Genomic DNA, 19,968 nt, shown 5'->3' on the forward strand with positions numbered 1-19,968 from the left:
TTCAGCTCACAGACTAAAATAACTAAACGCAACGGAACTGGCATGCAGTAAATGTGTGAAGTCTAAGATCATGTGACATTAAACTGTGAAGTTTGCTTAAAGCAACTTGTAAAAGATCTGCAGCAATCGACCGATATTAGATTTTCATTGTTGCTTTCTGTGTGATATGATACTGACAGAGAATCATTTATTCAATTATAATCGGTTCAGTTTGGTGATTTCTGACCAGAAGACACAGGACTCACTTCCTGAACACCACTACAAGGTGCTGTAGCTTAGCTTAGATCGGATAATTAAGAACATTTTGGACTTCCACAAACAGGTGACAGGATTTGATCTTTATTTGACCACTAATTTCAAAGTGACTTTGAAGCCTACAAAATCTAGAGACTTTACTAATATAGCTGTGGAAGTGCAAATGGTAAGACCAAATGTTAAGAAGTTCTCAAACAGTGATGAATAAAATATGCAAGCACTAGCCTCAATTAAAAGTTCAGTTTGTGGTTGGATGCTTTACATGCAGCAACAAAATTATGACTGTACAGATTAATTACCCTCGTGTGCCATGACTAAGATTAAATGTTTTGTTTTAAGATGGGAAAGATTGAGTTGGTATTGCTTCTGATAATAGGTGTCATTTAAGATGCAGTCCACATGCACTAACAAGGTCTTGCAAGTGTTTCGGAGCCTTGAGGAATTCTAATGTTTTGAATCTCTTAAGAAGTGACCTATTTACACGGCGTTAGAGAATTTAATTTCCCCTAGATTCACACACACACAAACACACATTTTGGACTGCCTACTTCAAACTGAGATGTGAGTTACTAACATGAATTTTTATGCAGTACTTAAAACAAACAGAATAAATCTATCTCTAAGAAAGAATTTATATTTTGGCCAACTGTGTGTCAGTGGTAGAGATGAGTAATATAACAGCAGAGTGGTAAGTGTGAGAGCAAAAGATTTCCCAACACAGTATTCATAACTTGTTCAAGTTGGTCATATGGATTGGTTGCATTGACCTAAGGCTTTTATGAAAACCACAAATCACACTTCTGCATTTTTGTTTTCCTGCTGACAGATAGTCAGACCCAGTGCATTATGTGTGTTGAAGTTTTTCTACATATTTGCATAGCAGAGCAAATTTTGTCCAGCTGATGAACAATAAAAAAACATTTACAGCCAGTAAGTGTTCCTGTGGCTCAGTGGTAGTGCATTGCGTTAGCAGCACAAAAGGTTGTGGGTTTGATTCCCAGGGAACACGTTAGGTAAAAAATGTAAGCCTGAATGCACTATAAGTCGCTTTGGATAAAAGTGTCTGCTAAATGTAAGAATCCATCCTGTTTTAAAGGTGACCTATTATGCCCCTTTATAAACATGTACAATAAGTCTCTAATGTCCCCAGTGTGTGTGTGTGTGTGTGTGTGTGATGTTTTAGCTCAAAATACCTTACAGATCATTTTTATAGCTTGTTAAAATTGCCACTTTTAGGGTATGAGCCAAAACAGCGTTTTCGTCTTTCCCTTTAAATGCAAATGAGCTGGTGGTGGAGAAGAGGGCGGAGCTTCAAGAGCTCAAGCTCAGGCAATACCAGTGCTAGCCTTTGTTTGCAAATACACTGCACTATTAGTACAAGCTTGTTATCTTTACAGAAAACGCACTCAGTTTAAAAGTCAGTCATCTGATTGTGCTGTGCATAAAAAACGCACTTTATGAATTACACAGACGGGAGCAGGCGCGATAAAAATAACTCATAGTGCCATACAAACTTTATAAGCTTTCTGATTATGAGCTCAAGTAATTCCAGCAGTCGACTTCACATTGCTTTCATATGCAACTTTAACTCCCACGTTCCTATTTATCCTTATTCTGGTAGCACGTAAAGGCAGCATCAGTGAAAACAGACAGACAATGGTAGCTTTAGCAACATTAGCCTTACAGAGTGTCAAAAAGCTCTAAATGGAGTAGCGGGAATAAATGGAGAGAGCTATGTGGATTCATATATCCAGCTACAGAACACCTAAAATGCTTGGGAGACAATGGGAAACTGTATACAACTGGCTGTGAACTCACTCAGGGCAGTTCTATTTTAAAACAGCAGTGCCTGTCAACATTCGTGGGCGGGGCCTGTGGCTAATGTAACGGCATATTAGCACCAATGCTGAATACAGGTAGTTGGGAGACACTACTTATGATCTATGGAGATTAAAAAAAAAGGAGTGGGTGGATTTTTATCATTATAGGGTGGTTGTGTACACACACTGCCAACACACATATATGTCAAAAACACCATGCAAAAGTGAATATTGCATATTAGGTCCCCTTTAAAGAGACTGATCATTTAAAGCGGCAGATGACAGAACTGCAATACTGTACATGCTTATAATAAACAGAACGTTATCATCCATTGGTATAGACACTAATATAATTATCGTAATAGTTATCGTTTTAAATATCGTTGTTGGTATGAATGGGCCTGTACAACAGCAGCCTATATATCTGCTTATTTGTATTTATTTGTCCCACTGATTGTCATTGTAATTAGCTTTGTTGTTTTTATTTTATTACTGTCTGTTTACTTGCCTTTTTGGGTGGAATGGGGTTTGATAGTGGAGTTTGGGTTTGTGTAAAAGAGCGTGTGATTGTACATTTTCGGTAAGGGGTCACCAAACCCACCAGCTTATTATACACAGAGCATTTTTATCACCTCTCTTACTAACATAAAAATATAACACAATACAGAATTTTTTTTATTATTGAAATTCTTATATAATTATCACTAATGAACATTGGCACAATTTATTATATTATAATTTGTCTTTCCTTGTGTATATGACCAATAGTAAATAATTTTTAATAAAGATAACAATAATGAATTTTTACACAAGACTTGGAATGTAGTGCATAATGTGCACTGGTTGAATAGTGCCTTTCTATTGGTCCTTCAGAAATCACTCAAATATGCTGATTTGCTGCTCAAGAAATATCCGAAAACCAGTCAGTATCTGGTGTGACCACCATTTGCCTCACGCAGTGCAACACATCTCCTTTGCATAGAGTTGATCAGGTTGTTGATTGTGGCCTGTGGAATGTTGGCCCACTCCTCTTCAATGGCTGTGTGAAGTTGTTGGATATTGGCAGGAACTGGAACACGCTGTCGTATACACCGATCCAGAGCACCCCAAACATGCTCAATGGGTGACATGTCCGGTGAGTATGCTGGGTATGCAAGAACTGGGATGTTTTCAGCTTCCAGGAATTGTGTACAGATCCTTGCAACATGGGGCCGTGCATTATCATGTTGCAACATGAGGTGATGGTAGTGGATGCACACAACAATGGGCCTCAGGATCTCGTCACGGTATCTCTGTGCATTCAAAATGGCATCAATAAAATGCACCTGTGTTCGTTATCCATAACATACGCCTGCCCATACCATAACCCCACCACCACCATGGGCCACTCGTTCCACAACGTTGACATCAGCAAACCGCTCAACCACACAACGCCATACACGCTGTCTGCCATCTGCCCTGTACAGTGAAAACCGGGATTCATCTGTGAAGAGAATACCTCTCCAAAGTGCCAGACGCCATCGAATGTGAGCATTTGCCCACTCAAGTCGGTTACGAAGACGAACTGCAGTCAGGTCGAGACCCCGATGAGGACGACGAAAATGCAGATGAGCTTCCCTGAGATAGTCTCTGACAGTTTGTGCAGAAATTCTTTGGTTATGCAAACAAATTGTTGCAGCAGCTGTCCAGGTGGCTGGTCTCAGACGATCTTGGAGGTGAAGATGCTGGATGTGGAGGTCCTGGGCTGGTGTGGTTACACGTGGCCTTTTATTGTGGCACACCTGTGCTGTCTAATCAGCATCTTGATATGCCACACCTGTGAGGTGGATGGATTATCTCGGCAAAGGAGAAGTGCTCACTAACACAGATTCAGACAGATTTGTGAACAATATTTGAGAGAAATAGGACTTTTTTGTACATAGAAAAAGTCTTAGATCTTTGAGTTCATCTCGTGAAAAATGGGGGCAAAAACAAAGGTGTTGCATTTATAATTTTGTTCAGTGTATATAAAGTTTTAGTGTTAATAATAATAAGGACCATAAGTAATAATTGATCACAAATAATAACTTATAATAATTGAGCTTTAATCACAGAAATAAATGTTTAATAGAAAACCACTATTTTAAGTGTAATATTTAATAGTATTAATATTTGTTTCGTTTTGATCAAATAAATTAAGCCTTCTTTCAAAAAAATATTAATTCTTTTAAACATTTGACTGCCAGTGTGTGATGCATGTGAAACAGGCTAGCAAGTTATATTTTTTATTAGGCTATAATTCCTAATCACGTCACTTGATGGTTGTTACTAAGTCTTCAGATTTACAATGTTTTAGAGTAAGTTTGAGAATTATATTTTATGGATTTTTAAAAACATTTTCTTAGACACCTGAAATTACAGAAGAAAGCCTGGATATAGATTGGCAAACATCCACTCTTATCTTATATTGTGATGAATAATGTAAATGCCATTAAAAATTTAAAAAATGCCAGTAGTATGTTTCCCTAAAAAATGGCTGTCGTTTAACTTTTTTTTATTTTTTTTATCAAAAACAGTTAGCAAGTATTGCTGAATCGTCTCGCTATTCAACTGCTAACATTTTACCTCAGCTCGCATACAAATGCTGTGCAGCTCATGCCACTGCTTCCCTTCAATAAACTTGAGAACTTTTTGTGTATGTTGGTTTTGTCAAGACAACTCTCTGAGAGTTTAGCCTGGTAATATACATGACAATGTTAATGTATTTAGTCTTGGCGGAATAGATCTGCTACACTGCTGCTGCTGCTGCTGCAGTGGCAGAGCAATTACTGAGACTTGCTACTGCCAATATATCCACAACATGCTGCTGTGAGCATGTAGAAAATACTGCTGTTGCACATATTACATCACACAGTATATAACATACATGAAATCACTGCATAGCAGATCTATACAGGTGGAGCTGGGGAAGGTTGAAGGTTTCTGAAGGGTGCAAGCACTGCTACAGCAAGTGCTTGCCGAGTTTCTGAATGTTGAGCAGGAAACTTATTGGCTGTTGATATGAAAATAAACCAATCAGCTTTGCCATGTGAATGATGATGTCAATATGTCAGATAGAGTTTGAACCAAGCATGCTGCACAAGTCCTGAAAAGTGAAGCCAAAGTGTCTTGATCGCCCCCAGGTGGCTGGCTGCTGTACAGGTGATAAATCCCGCCCTCTCCATGTAATCTAATGGGACATGATCCAAACTAAACAATCAAATTACACTTCAAATCAAATTTTTTCAAAGATGATTTCCATTATTTGAGGAAGTTCTTATCATGCTGATTTATGTTCAAGTGTTAGTTTTTCTAATAAGTTTGCTTTTAGGTAGTTATTTGATGCTATAAAAACGGGGTGTGGTGTCATGATTGTGGTCTTGCGATTGGGTCTGCGGGAGTTTGGGTGGGACTTTGATACAGAGGCTCCACCTCACATTCACTTGTTTGGAGACTCTGGCTCCAAACGAATCTCTACTGCACAGACTCTAGCTCCAAATTACGCAAAATGACAGCGGCCATACTGAGATGCTTTGGCTTCACTTTTCTATAGTGGAAGGAAGTGGAGACACGCCATTCTTTTTTTCTTTTTTTTCTTTTTTACAGTCTGTGGTTAGAACCTATCGGACTGCACCATCTAGAGTTTCATGACAGAACTTTGTATTTACATTATCAGTCTTGAGATATACACAATATACTGAGAATTGTGAAATTTTACATAATCTAAAATGCTTTGCCTTATTTCCAGCAAAAGTAACTATACTGTGAAATATATCGTTATCATTAAATAAAATGTCTTATATTGCAATGTAAGATTTTGGGCATATTGCCTACCAGTATCTAAGAGATATACCTTTCTGAGAGTAAGATAAGAAGAGAGTCTAGGCATCCCGTTTCACCCTTTGTGCCCTCTGTCTTTTACTCACTGTATCTCTGTGTTTGAGAGTGTGTTTGTCACTCATTATTTCCTCTTTCTTTCAACTCTAAGACTTCTCCAGGTGTCGGTCTGCCTTTTAGCAGGTCGAACAGCCACCTGTGGGTCACAACAGCTCCCTCTGGTCCATCCCCACCATCTGCCCAACACACGAACACACACACACCTGTACTCACATACCGACATGACATCTGATGAATATAAAATATGTGGTGGCATTATTTTAGGTGTGTTCAGTGAATGTAAAATATAGTTTGAAATGTTGTTGTATCTCAACTGGTGCTAACAACATCAAAGTTGTCGGTTCAATTATCATACAAGCAAAGTATTTATATGTCAAAGCATCTGCTAAAAGCATTAAATGGTTTATCCAGACATTTGGTTGATGTGTATATTAGTGTTATTTAATTTCAGTACATTAAATCAGGGCTTTTACCTATTAAACGTCACTTTCTCTGTGGATGTTAGAGGCAGAAGTGCCCTACGTTGTGAAGGATCATTGCTGTGAAATTATCACAATGCTACTGATTAACATGCTGATTGTGTGATACTGATTACTACAGCACTACTGATTAAATACAGAATACAAGAGCACAATTAATCTCATTACAGTCTCAGAGGACCGTGGGAGACAGCAAACACTGTCACTGTCTAAACCATGCTTTAGTTTTACAACCTTATACGGTATATTCCTAAATTATATGTAATTAAAGCGGATGCTTATCATTTGTAGTTTCTGTGATAGAAATAACTCAAACTAGTCTCAACTTTTATTGTGGTGTAAAGGTCAATTCACACTGCACAGACAAATGCTAACAAACACCAACAATGGGTGCCGTCAGAATGATCAAGCATTGTTTACATTCAAAAACAGTCCAAAACAGTTCTTAACAAATATTTTGGTGGATTTTACTGTGAGAGGAGGTGTTATGGATTACGGATTATGGACTTATATTTTGGCCAGAAGTGACGGTTTAAAGTTAAAATGGCTTAATGATGGATTTGTTTCTAATAAACACATAGCTTTTCAATTCACAAGACATTAACCATGATAATACAGGAAATAGAGGTTGTCACAGTGCTTCACAAAGTTAAATCACACAAGGCATCTGGCCCGGATGGCCTGAAGGGGAAAGTTTTGAAAGAATGTGCAGGGATATGTGTGTGCAAAGATGTTTCAAATTTTTCTGGACGATGTCTTTATACCACTGGCCTGGAAAAATTACATTATTATCCCGGTACCCAAAATACATCATGCAAAATTGTTGAATGACTTTCGTCCAATTGCGCTCACATCAATTCTCTGCAATTGTATGGAACGCACAGTGTGTAAGGAATTGTGGATGCCTCTCTTAAGGCCCGTTCAACCCAAGCACAATAACTATAAAGATACGATAAAGATATAGTTCTAAAAATTGTTCTCAATATTAAAGAATAGATGTAGATAGAGTCCACATCACAACTATAATGATAAAGACAAAGAGAAACGATATCATTGGAATCACTTTCAAAACAATTTTTTTCAGCTGATGAACAATAAAAAAATTGACAGCCAGTCAGAATCCATCCTGCTGTAACGAGCTCGAGAATTTAAAGTGGCAGACGAGCGTGCGCTTAGAAAAAAACAGACGATATCGTTCGCTGGTGTGGACGCTAACATCGTTATCTTTATAGTTATCGTTCTTGGTGTGAACGGGCGTTTACTCTTTTGAATAAAGTTCAACATCATTTGGATAAGTCAAATATGTATGTTAGAATACTTTTCATGGCTCTCTCATCTGCTTTTAATACTGTCAAACCTAACCTTCCTTTAAAGCGTATTCACAGTTTAGGCGTTAGGTGTTGGTTGATTTTATGGATCAAAGAATTTTAAAAAAACTGACCACAGCGTGATTGTATCAATAATGTAATGTCTGACTGCTTGGTTTTAAATACTGGGGTACCCCAGGGATGTGTATTATCTCCGTATTATTCTCTGTATACATCAATGAACTGCAGTTTCATCATCATAAAGTATGCTAATGATATGGCACTAGTTTCCTGTCAGGAAGAAATGAATAGCCCTTCATATTTTGAGTATATCAATAGCATTATTGGTTGGCTTGATAGTAGTTTTTATATCTTAATATTGGAAAGACAAAAGAGCTATGCTTGAGGAATCAAACAAGAATAGTAGATACAAGCCCATATGAACCAGTTATTATAAAAGGAAAAATTGTAGAGCAGGTCTCAACAATTATTGATGATAAACTCAACTTTGAAAGTAATGTAGAGTCTGTCTATAAAAAGGCAAGACAGTGCCTTGGTCTTAGAAAATTGAGGAGCTTTAATGTTAGTACACAGACTCTAACTATGGTATTACAGGTCAATGACTGAGAGCATTCTTACATATAATATTGTCTCGTGGTATGGTAATATAACAGTTAAACAGAAGAACAAACTCTCGCAAATAATTAATCAGGCAAATAAGATTACTGGCTATAAACAACATTCACTTCAGTTCTTATTTGATTGTTTTATGGAAAAAACAGCAATTGGGATTTTTAAAGATCATACTCATCCCCTCCACTCTACTTTTGAAATGCTTCCATCAGGCCGTAGGCTTAAAATTCCTCTGGCCAGAAGAAATGTGTATAAAAAATAATTTGTCCCAATGGCAGCTGTTATTTTAAATCGGATTATTGTTTGAAGGAAATGCAAAAGAGTGGTTGGTAGGACAGTGTTTAATGGATTTAATGTGTGTATAGTGTGTGTGTGTGTATGTATATATATATATATATATATATATATATATACATATTACTGTAGATGATGATTTGTAATGTGTAAGGAAGGAATGTTTGGAGTTGAGTCAGTTGCCTAAACTTGTGTAATTTTATATTTTATGTGGTGTTAATGTGTGATGTGTTTCTTACAGTTTTTCACAGTCGCTTTGGTGTATTTCTCAGATCAGATTTTTAATTCTCAAAACTACTTGTTCAACCTCCACATCATCTAGTCAATTGTGCACATTATAAAAGCAGTTTCTCAGTCTTTTGAGCAAGTTGCGATTGTTTTGGTACATACATGCAATTGATTATGTACATTTGTCTGCGGGTTCCTACATTATCAGTTGCTAATGTCATGTTGCTCAAAATGTATTATATAGTTCTCTGTGCAACAGTCTTACCCCCAAAACATCTAGGCATTAGTTCATCATATAAGTAATTATATTTAATTTGGTTGATATTGTTTTATTTAGTTTTCATGAATTTTTTATAATATTTTCTATTTATTTTTATTTACTATGTCTATTACTTTTTGTAAATTTGCCATGAATTGTGCAGGTGAATCTTGACTTTCACTAAAGAAGAGAATGTAGATCAACCAATGACAAACCAGTTCTCTGAAATAGCTCAAAGGTGCATCTCATGAACCTTCAATTGGAAATCATATATAGACAGAGGACAACACAAGAGTTACAAATTTTGACAATGGAGTTACAGTTTTTCTCGATTGCTTAAACACATTTGCCCACTCTGACATCACATTTTCAAAACCGTTAACACACAGGATAAAACTGAAGCTCAATGGCCAAAATGACTCATTTTGTTAGCAAAATGCTCTAACACTCACAAAACATTAAAAAACATGCAACATAAGCAAATATTTCCATCAAACACCACAACTTGTGGTCAAATTAATTTATTCTTTCAATCAATCATTACACAATGGACAACAAAATACAAAATGCAGCCATCAATATGAAATATGATACTTTACAAACTCAAATGGATACTGGAAAAAAAAAAGCTACCAAAGGAAACTTATGGGTGGAAATACCTTTAAAAACATTTAGTCCATTCGTTCTTGACGATTATGCCACAGGTTCTCATCAACATCGCATTGAATGTTTTCCCTTGCAATGCAACGAGGGAAATACCTTCTTGCATGGCGTATCCATCCCTGGCAGTCCTCTGCACCTATTGCCAGGCAACCAGCATTCATTGCCTCCAGGAGGGGCATCTGCTCATATGGCCGGTGATCATACACCTTCCACCTCCAAGCAGAGAAGAACTCCTCGATTGGGTTCAGAAAATGCGAGTATGCAGGGAGGAATTGTATCATAATACGAGGCTGTGCTGCAAACCATTCATTCACAAGGCGAGAGTGGTGGAAAGCCACATTGTCCCAAATTATGACATACAGAGTCATGCCAGGCCTCAACAGCCCTCTCTCTTCGGGTGGAATCAGTAATTCTTTCAATGCATCAAGAAATGTGATGAGGCGTTCTGTATTGTATGGGCCAATAGTTGGTATGTGGCAAAGGACTCCATCATTGGAGATGGCAGCACACATGGTGATATTGGCACCCCTCTGACCTGGCACTGTGATAGTGGCCCTCTGCCCAATGATTTTCCTCCCGCGTCGCCTCACTTTACAGAGGTTGAAGCCGGCTTCATCCACAAAAATGAATTTGTGATGTGCCCCTTCAGCTTCAAGCTCCATTATTCTCTAAGAGAAAGAGCAAATTTATAAAGCAAATTATTCCAGTCGCATGTAACTATGGTAAACAAGGTATTACAAAAAAAATCTGTACCTGCACATACTGGAATCGTGCCTCCTTTACGATGTCAGAGTTTCTTTGAAATGGAACTCTGTACAGCTGCTTCATTCTGACATGGTTTCATTTAAGGACTCGATCTATAGTTGCCAAACTCACACTGTTTATATTTCTAAATGCTCCCTGATCTGCAATTACTGCTGCCTGGATTTCACGCAGTCTGATTGCATTGTTTGCCACTACCATATCTACAATGGCAGACTCCTGTTCAATACTAAATATCTTTCCTCTGCCACCAGTGTGTGGCAATGTGTGGATTCTATAAAGTAAAAGCAAAAAAAGCATGTCAAAATTGACATTACTGTATGACAGTCACATAAATGGGATTGATAAAAACATCTGCATTACTGTAGACACAGTTTGTTCTGCTAACAGGGCAATACAGTAAAGCTGAAATACACAGTGGTATACATTATAGTAACACTGTGAATTACCTGTTCTCATTCCGAAAAAGCCTGACAATAGATGCCACAGTGCTCCGACTCAGAATGGGCTTGACCCTTTGTCCAGCCTTTCTAAAGGACAAGCCATGATTGATGACATGGTCAATAATTGTTGCCCGAATTTCATTTGAAACTTGAGCTCGATTTTGTCCTCTTGCTGCTGCAGCTCCTCCACCACGCATACAAACTCCTCTTCCTCGGGCCCCTCTGCCATGGCCTCTTACTCTCCTTCCGTGCCTATGGCCTCTTTGATCCATGCTTGCAAATAGCAACACAGAGGTGGCATCTTTTGTAGATGGATGAGGACTGATTGCTGATTGAAGAGTTGTGCAAATGAGTTTCACACAGGTGCATAGAGATTTATAATTATGCAAGTAGTTTCTATCAGCTGTGAATAGATTTTTTTCTTTTGTTCAACCACAGTGAATCCAATAGTTTGGGGCCTTTCAATGAGATCTGTGGTAACTGTTTTTGAAAAAGGGTGTGAAAAAATGTGTGAAACAAATGAAAAAGTGTGTTAAAACATTTGCAAGAGAAGACTTCTGCTGTGCTAATAATGTGATGATGAAGATCAAGCGGATCCCAGTTTCATTTAGTGTGTCTTAGCAAATGAGAAAAACTGTAATAGTGTATTTTCACCTTTGTGCCCAGTTTTCTTTTTCTTTTTTTTATTACAATGACATTGTAATATGTGTGTGTGTGTGTGTGTGTGTTTTGTCAGACCACTAGTAAAAGTGTAACTGTGAATCCTATCCAGTCTCTTTTATTAAATATACCACATACAGTAATATGTAAATTTGTACTTTTGAAATGGATATATGGCATACAAAAGTGCAAACTGTCATCCAAACTAGTTTACATCAAGTTTACATCAGGTAATACTAACAGAGTGCAGTGTTATATTGACAACATGACTAAGCATTTTGACTATCTTGTTTTTGAACAATGACAAGGACTTTTCATTCTGATGGCACTGGTATATTCATTGACATAAATACTTATGACAAGCAGAACGGACAATAAAGTTTAACCATAGCACCTATGATTCATGTGTTCAGAATCCAGGAAATTCAACATTATTATCCATGTTGCTATTGTGAACTGAAGTATGTAAAAGTTTAATTTGCTCTTTTCCATACAATGAAAGTAAATGGGGACCAGGGACTGTAGAGCTCCAAAAATGCACCCTAAAAGCATCATAACAATATATCATACAAAGTCTCGGTTACGTACGTAACCCTCGTTCCCTGATGGAGGGAACGGAGACGTTATGTCGAACGACATACGGGGTCTCACTTGGGAGGCCAATCATCTCTGAGTTTAAGAGAAAACGCCAATGAAAATTGGCTAGTGGATTTAACATACCTGAGCCACTCCCCGTGTCTACGGGTATAAATAGGCGACAGGTGCATCCACTCACTAGGTTTTACACTGAGGAGCCGAGAACGTGTCCCGGCAACAGCGAATGGTTCAAGGTTGTGGCATGGGGACATAACGTCTCCGTTCCCTCCATCAGGGAACGAGGGTTACGTACGTAACCGAGACGTTCCCTATCTGTCGGTCACTACGAGTTATGTCGAACGACATACGGGGTCCTATGGAAAAAACGCCACAACCCGAAACACCGTCACAACCCTGTGGCGCTGCAATTGTTGACAACAAGCACAAAAGCTACGCTTAAGGTCGTAACCTTCCTAAAGCCCCAGCGCAAATTCACTGACCTTGGTACCGAAGGGGACCAATAGGGTGAGTACGTATTTGCTGGAGTTGGTACCAAAGGGGACGAGTCCACCAAAAAATTTTGGAAGGGATTTCAACCTTCGGTGAAAGATTGCTTCAAATCTTCCCTATTTGTTCTTACAGCTTGGCAAGATGATGGGGAAGCGAGCCTAGAAAACAGGTCGCTATGGAGACCACATCCTGCCCATAGGAAGGTATCATGTGGCGACACTGATATGGGCTGACCAAGTACTACATATGGAATGGGTCTCTGGGGCAGGTCTCACCTGAGGGTAGGGATGGAACAGCTGCCAGAAGAGACTGACAGAATGGGTCTGTCAAAAGGAAGACATGGGTTTGCCAAGAGGGAAACCTTACCGTGGAGAATACACATATGAGATTACCCGTAGGGAATCAAGCCATATGGGCACCTAGCCCAGAACAGGGGCTGACCGGGACTCAGGGCATGCTAACACCAGTGCTGGGCCTGGCGGCTGACTGCTCCGCCAAGTCTGACCGCCGAGGGTGCTGGAGGATGCTCGACCAGGGTACGCCAACCTGGGAACTCTACTGGGAGAAGAAGGCGCTCGCTTCCCCGTGTTAGGGGGAATGGCGCAGCAAGCGTGACACCCAGCCAGCCCTTCCCGCCAATTACCTGTTACCCAACACACGGGAAGAAACTGGCTCTACACGAAGATTGTAAAACTCTCGAAGGTGTTAGGTGTCGCCCAGCCCGCAGCTCGACAGATGGTCTGCCAAAGAGCGCAGGCCACCATAGGAGGAGTGGGCCCTCACCCCCAGGGGGCACGGCTTGCCTTGGGAACAGTACGCCAAGGCGATGGCATCCACTATCCAGTGGGCCAACCTCTGCTTGGAGACAGCCTTCCCCTTCTGCTGACCTCCAAAGCAGACCAGGAGCTGCTCTGAGCTTCTGAAGCTCTGGGTGCGGTCCACGTATATAGGAAGCGCTCTTACGGGACACAGCAACGCCAAGGCTGGACCTGCCTCCTCCAGGGGCAGCGCTTGCAGGTTCACCACCTGGTCTCGGAAGGGAGTGGTGGGAACCTTGGGCATGTATCCAGGCCGGGGTCTCAGGACAACGTGAGAGTAGGCCGGCCCAAACACAAGGCACTCTTCACTTACCGAACATGCTTGGAGGTCCCCGACCCTCTTGATGGAAGTAAGCGCGACCAGGAGCGCTGTCTTGAGAGACAGGAACTTAAGCTCGACTGAATCCAGCAGCTCAAAGGGACCCCTCTGAAGTCCAGCCAGAACAATAGAGAGGTCCCAGGAGGGAATCAGGGGTGTCCTATGAGGATTTAACCTTCTGGCACCCCTCAGGAACCTAACGATCAGGTCATGCCTCCCCAGGGACCGGCCGTCCACTGCATCGTGATGGGCTGCAATGGCAGCCACATACACTTTCAGGGTGGAGGGTGACAGCCTACGCTCCAACCTTTCTTGCAGGAAAGAAAGCACGACTCTGACCGAGCATCTCCGGGGGTCTTCTTGGTGAGAAGAACACCAATTTGTGAACAGACTCCACCTCAGAGCATAGGCTCTAGCCTGAGAGATAGTGTCTACCACTGCAGGTGGCAGATCACTTAGGTCTGCCGCGTCCCGTCCAGAAGCCACACGTGGAGGTTCCAAAGATCTGGACGCGGGTGCCAATATGGTGCCCAGCCCCTGAGAGAGGAGGTCCCTCCTCAGGGGGATGTGCCAGGGAGGGGCTGTCACGAGGAGCATGAGTTCCGAAAACCAGGTTCCGGGTGGGCCAGTAAGGCGCAACCAACAGGACCTGTTCCTCGTCCTCCCTGACCTTGCACAGTTCCTGTGCAAGCAAGCTCACTGGGGGAAACGCATACTTGCGTAGAGCCCGAGGCCAGCTGTGTGCCAGTGCATCTGTGCCCGGGGGGTCCTGGGACAGGGAATAGTACAGCTGGGTGTGGGAGGACTCGTGGGAAGCAAACAGGTCTACCTGGGCTTCCCCGAATCGACTCCAAATTTGCTGGATCGTCTGGGGATGGAGTCGCCATTTCCCGGGGGAAAGTGAGCTGTCGTGAGAGTGCATCGGCTGCACGGTTGAGCTCCCTCGGGATGTGGACAGCACGCAGTGACTTGAGCCGCATCTGACTCCAGAGGAAGAGATGGCGGGCAAGTTGAGACAAGCAGCGTGATCGTAGACTGCCCTGTCGGTTGATGTACGAAACAGCCACAGTGTTTGTCTAGCAACAGTGGCTGAAACTGCCGTAAAGCTAGATGCACTGCCAGCAACTCCAGACAGTTGATGTGCCAAAGCAGTCGAGGTCCTGTCTAGGACCCTGAAGCTGCCTGCCCGGTTGCATGTCGCGCCCCAGCCCGTGTTGCGAGGCATCTGTTGTGACAACAACATGCCGGGACACTTGTTCTAAGGGCACGCCGGCCCGTAGAAAGGCAAGGTCCGACCAGGGGCTGAATAGGCGGCGACACATCGGTGTGATGGTGACACGATGTGTACCGCGGCGCCATGCCCATCTCGGGAATCAGGAGTGCAACCAGTGCTGTAGTGGCCTCATATGAAGCAACCCGAGCGGCGTGACTGCGGCTGCGGATGCCATATGCCCCAGGAGCCTATGAAAGTGTTTCAGTGGTACCACTGTCCTGCCTCTGAAGGAACTCAGGCAGTTCAGCACTGACTGGGCACGCTCGCTGGAGAGACGTGCCGTCATACTCACCGAGTCTAACTCCATACCGAGATAAGAGATTCTCTGCGCAGGGGAGAGTTTGCTCTTTCCTCGGTTGACCTGAAGCCCCAACTGACTGAGGTGCCAAAGCACCAGGTCCCTGTGATCACACAACTCCTCTCGGATAGAGATAGTTGAGGATCCTGATGCCCACTTCCCAGAGTGGGGCAAGGGCACCCACCGCGACCTTCGTGAAGACACGGGAGACAGGGAGAGCCCGAGGGGGAGGACCTTGTACTGCCATGCCCGACCCTTGAACGCAAACCGCATAACCAGTCTGTGGTAAGGGAGGATCGAGACATGAAAGAACGCATCCTTCAGGTCGATCGCTGCAAACCAATCCTGGGTTCGGACGCATTTGATAATACGTTTCTGCATCAATATCTTGAGCGGGAGCTTGTGCAGGGCCCGATTCAAGACTCGCAGACCCAGGATAGGTTGAAGGCCACCACTTTTCTTGGGTATGATGAAGTAAGGGTTGTAAAACCCGTTCCTCATCTCGGCTGGAGGGACCGGCTTGATTGCATCCTTCGGACAGCAATCTCCTCGCGCAAGACAGAGGCGTCCTGGACTGCCACCGGAGCCTCGAGAACGCCATTCGAACTTGGGAGGTCGCCGGGCAAAACTGAATTGCATAACCGAGTCGAACCATCCGAATGAGCCAGCATGACGGGTTGGGCAGCGCAAGCCACGCCCCCAAACTCCGTACAAGTGGCACCAAAGGGAAAGTCGACATACCCGCAGTGGTGCAGCGATGGGGAGTTGTGTCGGATGGCCCAGAAAGCATCGCGTTCTGAGTCATCACAGCAAAAACTCCCCGTGTTCCCGAAGGAACTGGCCAGAGCTGCGTGGAGAGGTGTTGCGTCTCCGAACCGCAACCTCTTGGCCACTGGCGAAAGGGGGCGTCGTGGGTGAGAATGAGGAGGCAGTGCGTCGCTCATTGTCAACCCACGAGCCTTGCAACTCAGAGGAAAGGGAAATTGCTCTTTTATTGAAAACTGTGGGTACCGCTGGCCGTTGGACCAGCGGCGGAGCAAAAATAATTCTCCACCAGGCCCTCCTGCGGGGGAAGGAGTGGCACTGTCTCCGCCATCTCCTGAAGAGCAGTCTCCCACATCTTTGAGTTGCCTGTGTCAGGGCCGCTTCGTCGTCTTCTTGGATGATTTCGCGGCTGGATGTGGCACGGGGGGCGCCGCTCTCCTGTGCGGGGCTTGACGCGCCGGACTCGAAGAACTCTCAACATGGGGCGGAGCCGATGTGGAGGATGCAGGAGGGTGCCCACGGCGATGAGCAGGCTGAGGCACGGCCCACGACGGAACGGTGGTAGCCAGAGGATCACGTCGGGGCAAAATGCACTGTATGGCCTCAGTCTGCTGTTGTACTGCCGGGAACTGCTGGGCACAGCCCTCGACAGCGTCGCCGCCCAGGCCAGCCTGGGAGATGGGAGCGTCAAGAAAGTGTACTTTGTCAACGTCTCTCATCTCGACCAGGCTGAACCAGAGATGGACCTACTGGACCACCAGAGTGGACATCGCCTTCCCGAGGGACTGCGTCGTGACTCCCGTCGCCCGGAAGGGTGAGGTCAGTCAACGTGCGCAACTCCTGCATCAACCTCGGGTTGGTTCTACCCTCGTGCATTTGTTAAAGCCTTGGCTGGTGAATTTTGCAGGATTGCCATGGCATGCAGGGCAGAGGCAGCTTGGCCCGCAGCACCGTAAGCCTTGGCAGCGAGAGTGGCCGACAGCGTACAGGCCTTGGACGGGAGACGCAGACTATTCCTCCAGTGGCTGCGTTTTGCAGACACAAGTGCACCGCAATCGCACTCTCCTGCTGGGGAATGTCGACGCACCCCCTAGCTGCCCCACCATCGAGGGTAGTGAGAACGGAGGAAGGAAACGAGCGGCTTCTGGTCGTAAAAAGGGGCCATCCACGACTACGTCACTTCCCCATGCACATCCGGGAAGAAAGGAACCAGAGCAAAATGCGGTTGTTAGCCATGCTCTACATTGAGAACCAATCAACCAGCTGTGAGCACTCAGGTTTGGGCAGTGTATTCACCTCCAACCTGATGCTCACAGCTGCCCGGGCAAGCACGGCTGTCAACTCTGGGTCCGATTCGGCAGTGGCGACAACACCCGAGGGGGGCAACGCCGCCGAATCTTCATCCACAGAGGTCAACAGCCCATCCCCCGATGCTGCAATCGACATCTGATCCACCGGCGGCAAAACGGAATGACATGCTGGGACCGCCATAAGACAGCCCAGCAAAATCACCCAGCAGCCGCACAGGGACAAGCACTGTGGAAGGGATGAGAGGTCCGTGGGGCGTTTGCAAGCTTTGGTATCGTTGTCAGCCTAAAGTATACAGGATTTGTACAGGAGACGCGGACTATTGTGGCAGAGAAACCGGGATGGGGTAGTGACAGAGGGGTCTGCTCCTTTCCCTTTAAGAAAGAAGAGAGACGCGATCACAGCGTTGCCATGGTCATACACGCAGTGCGGGCATGAACCATCCACGAACGCGTCTTCCGCGTGCTGAATGGCCAGACACAGAAGACAACGCTCGTGGCCGTTGTCAGAGGACAGGAAACGACCGCATCCAGAAGGACACGGACGAAATGGCGTCTTTAAAAAGACGCGAATCGTCCGTGATTTGCTCTTTTAGGAAATCCGCTCTTTTAGTTGAAGCGCCCTGGGGGAATCGCTGAAAGGGACACCGCTGTTCGCGCCATACCGCCAACCAGAACAGCTTTCCGACACACAGCAGATGAATGGCTTTGTGGAGTATAACAGCTTTTCATACAACCACTCGGCTCCGAAGCAAAAATCTAGTGAGTGGATGCACCTGTCGCCTATTTATACCCGTAGACACGGGGAGTGGCTCAGGTATGTTAAATCCACTAGCCAATTTTCATTGGCGTTTTCTCTTAAACTCAGAGATGATTGGGCCTCCCAAGTGAGACCCCGTATGTCGTTTGACATAACTCGTAGTGACCGACAGATAGGGATATCATATTCCATGTCTTCCAGGTCATAGCTTTGTGTAACAGACTAATATTCATTGTTAATCTTACTATTCACTTTCTATAGAAAAGAGCAACTTGAACATTCTGCTAAACATCTCCTTTTGTGTTTCAAAGAAGAAATAAATTAATTAATGTGAGTTTCAGAATATATGAGGTTGAGTATTGCTTTCACTTCAAACTAGTTTAACAGGGCAGGTAAGGTACCACGAATGAAAAATAGAAAGAAGGAATATCTCAGACACTGTATTCTCTTCAGGGCCCCTGAAGGAAGGATGTAAAGAAGGGGAAAAAACAGCTTCTTCTTAAGATGTGCTGTTTAATGGATTTTGGGGAGCGGAATCAAAGACAGAGAAATTTTTTTCCTTACAAAAGAGTGTGCATGTAAGAACAGCTGAATATGCATCTCGGAGTTTTACTTAGTTGAGGAAAATCATCCGTATTACGCTGCTACTCAGAATGGGCTTGACCCTTTGTCCAGCCTTTCTAAAGGACAAGCCATGATTGATGACATGGTCAATAATTGTTGCCCGAATTTCATTTGAAACTTGAGCTCGATTTTGTCCTCTTGCTGCTGCAGCTCCTCCACCACGCATACAAACTCCTCTTCCTCGGGCCCCTCTGCCATGGCCTCTTACTCTCCTTCCGTGCCTATGGCCTCTTTGATCCATGCTTGCAAATAGCAACACAGAGGTGGCATCTTTTGTAGATGGATGAGGACTGATTGCTGATTGAAGAGTTGTGCAAATGAGTTTCACACAGGTGCATAGAGATTTATAATTATGCAAGTAGTTTCTATCAGCTGTGAATAGATTTTTTTCTTTTGTTCAACACAGTGAATCCAATAGTTTGGGGCCTTTCAATGAGATCTGTGGTAACTGTTTTGAAAAAGGGTGTGAAAAATGTGTGAAACAAATGAAAAAGTGTTAAAAAACATTTGCAAGAGAAGACTTCTGCTGTGCTAATAATGTGATGATGAAGATCAAGCGGATCCCAGTTTCATTTAGTGTGTCTTAGCAAATGAGAAAAAACTGACACAAGAGTTACAAATTTTGACAATGGAGTTAATAGTGTATTTTCACCTTTGTGCCCAGTTTTCTTTTTCTTTTTTGTGTGTGTGTGTGTTTTGTCAGACCACTAGTAAAAGTGTAACTGTGAATCCTATCCAGTCTCTTTTATTAAATATACCACATACAGTAATATGTAAATTTGTACTTTTGAAATGGATATATGGCATACAAAAGTGCAACTGTCATCCAAACTAGTTTACATCAAGTTTACATCAGGTAATACTAACAGAGTGCAGTGTTATATTGACAACATGACTAAGCATTTTGACTATCTTGTTTTTGAACAATGACAAGGACTTTTCATTCTGATGGCACTGGTATATTCATTGACATAAATACTTATGACAAGCAGAACGGACA

The 19,968-nt window shown here is 43.3% G+C and overlaps 1 protein-coding gene across 2 annotated transcripts; it reads right to left on the minus strand.

Moving 5' to 3' along the window:
• Window positions 1–9,860: 9,860 nt before the first annotated feature.
• On the minus strand, window positions 9,861–19,364 carry LOC109067042. Of its 2 annotated transcripts, XM_042732557.1 has the most exons (5): window positions 18,993–19,364; window positions 17,574–17,580; window positions 11,065–11,106; window positions 10,607–10,889; window positions 9,861–10,521 (listed from the first exon to the last, which is right to left on the minus strand). In XM_042732557.1, the coding sequence occupies exons 4-5, from the start codon at window positions 10,679–10,681 to the stop codon at window positions 9,862–9,864; spliced, it is 735 nt and encodes a 244-aa protein (XP_042588491.1). In that variant the 5' UTR covers window positions 10,682–10,889; window positions 11,065–11,106; window positions 17,574–17,580; window positions 18,993–19,364; the 3' UTR covers window position 9,861. The 2 variants fall into 2 exon arrangements, with proteins under 2 accessions (XP_042588491.1, XP_042588490.1); XM_042732556.1 differs by lacking the exons at window positions 17,574–17,580; window positions 18,993–19,364 and having other exon boundaries at window positions 11,065–11,465.
• Window positions 19,365–19,968: the final 604 nt, after the last annotated feature.

Source organism: Cyprinus carpio, chromosome B10 (assembly GCF_018340385.1).
Source record: "Cyprinus carpio isolate SPL01 chromosome B10, ASM1834038v1, whole genome shotgun sequence".
Classification (NCBI taxonomy): domain Eukaryota; kingdom Metazoa; phylum Chordata; class Actinopteri; order Cypriniformes; family Cyprinidae; genus Cyprinus; species Cyprinus carpio.

Excerpts from the sequence above, each read along its gene's own strand:
- LOC109067042 (XM_042732557.1), bottom strand. The coding sequence starts at position 10,681 with ATGAAGCAGCTGTACAGAGTTCCATTTCAAAGAAACTCTGACATCGTA. Across the intron at positions 10,522-10,606 it reads CACGATTCCAGTATGTGCAG|AGAATAATGGAGCTTGAAGC; the intron begins GTACAGATTTTT and ends TCTTTCTCTTAG.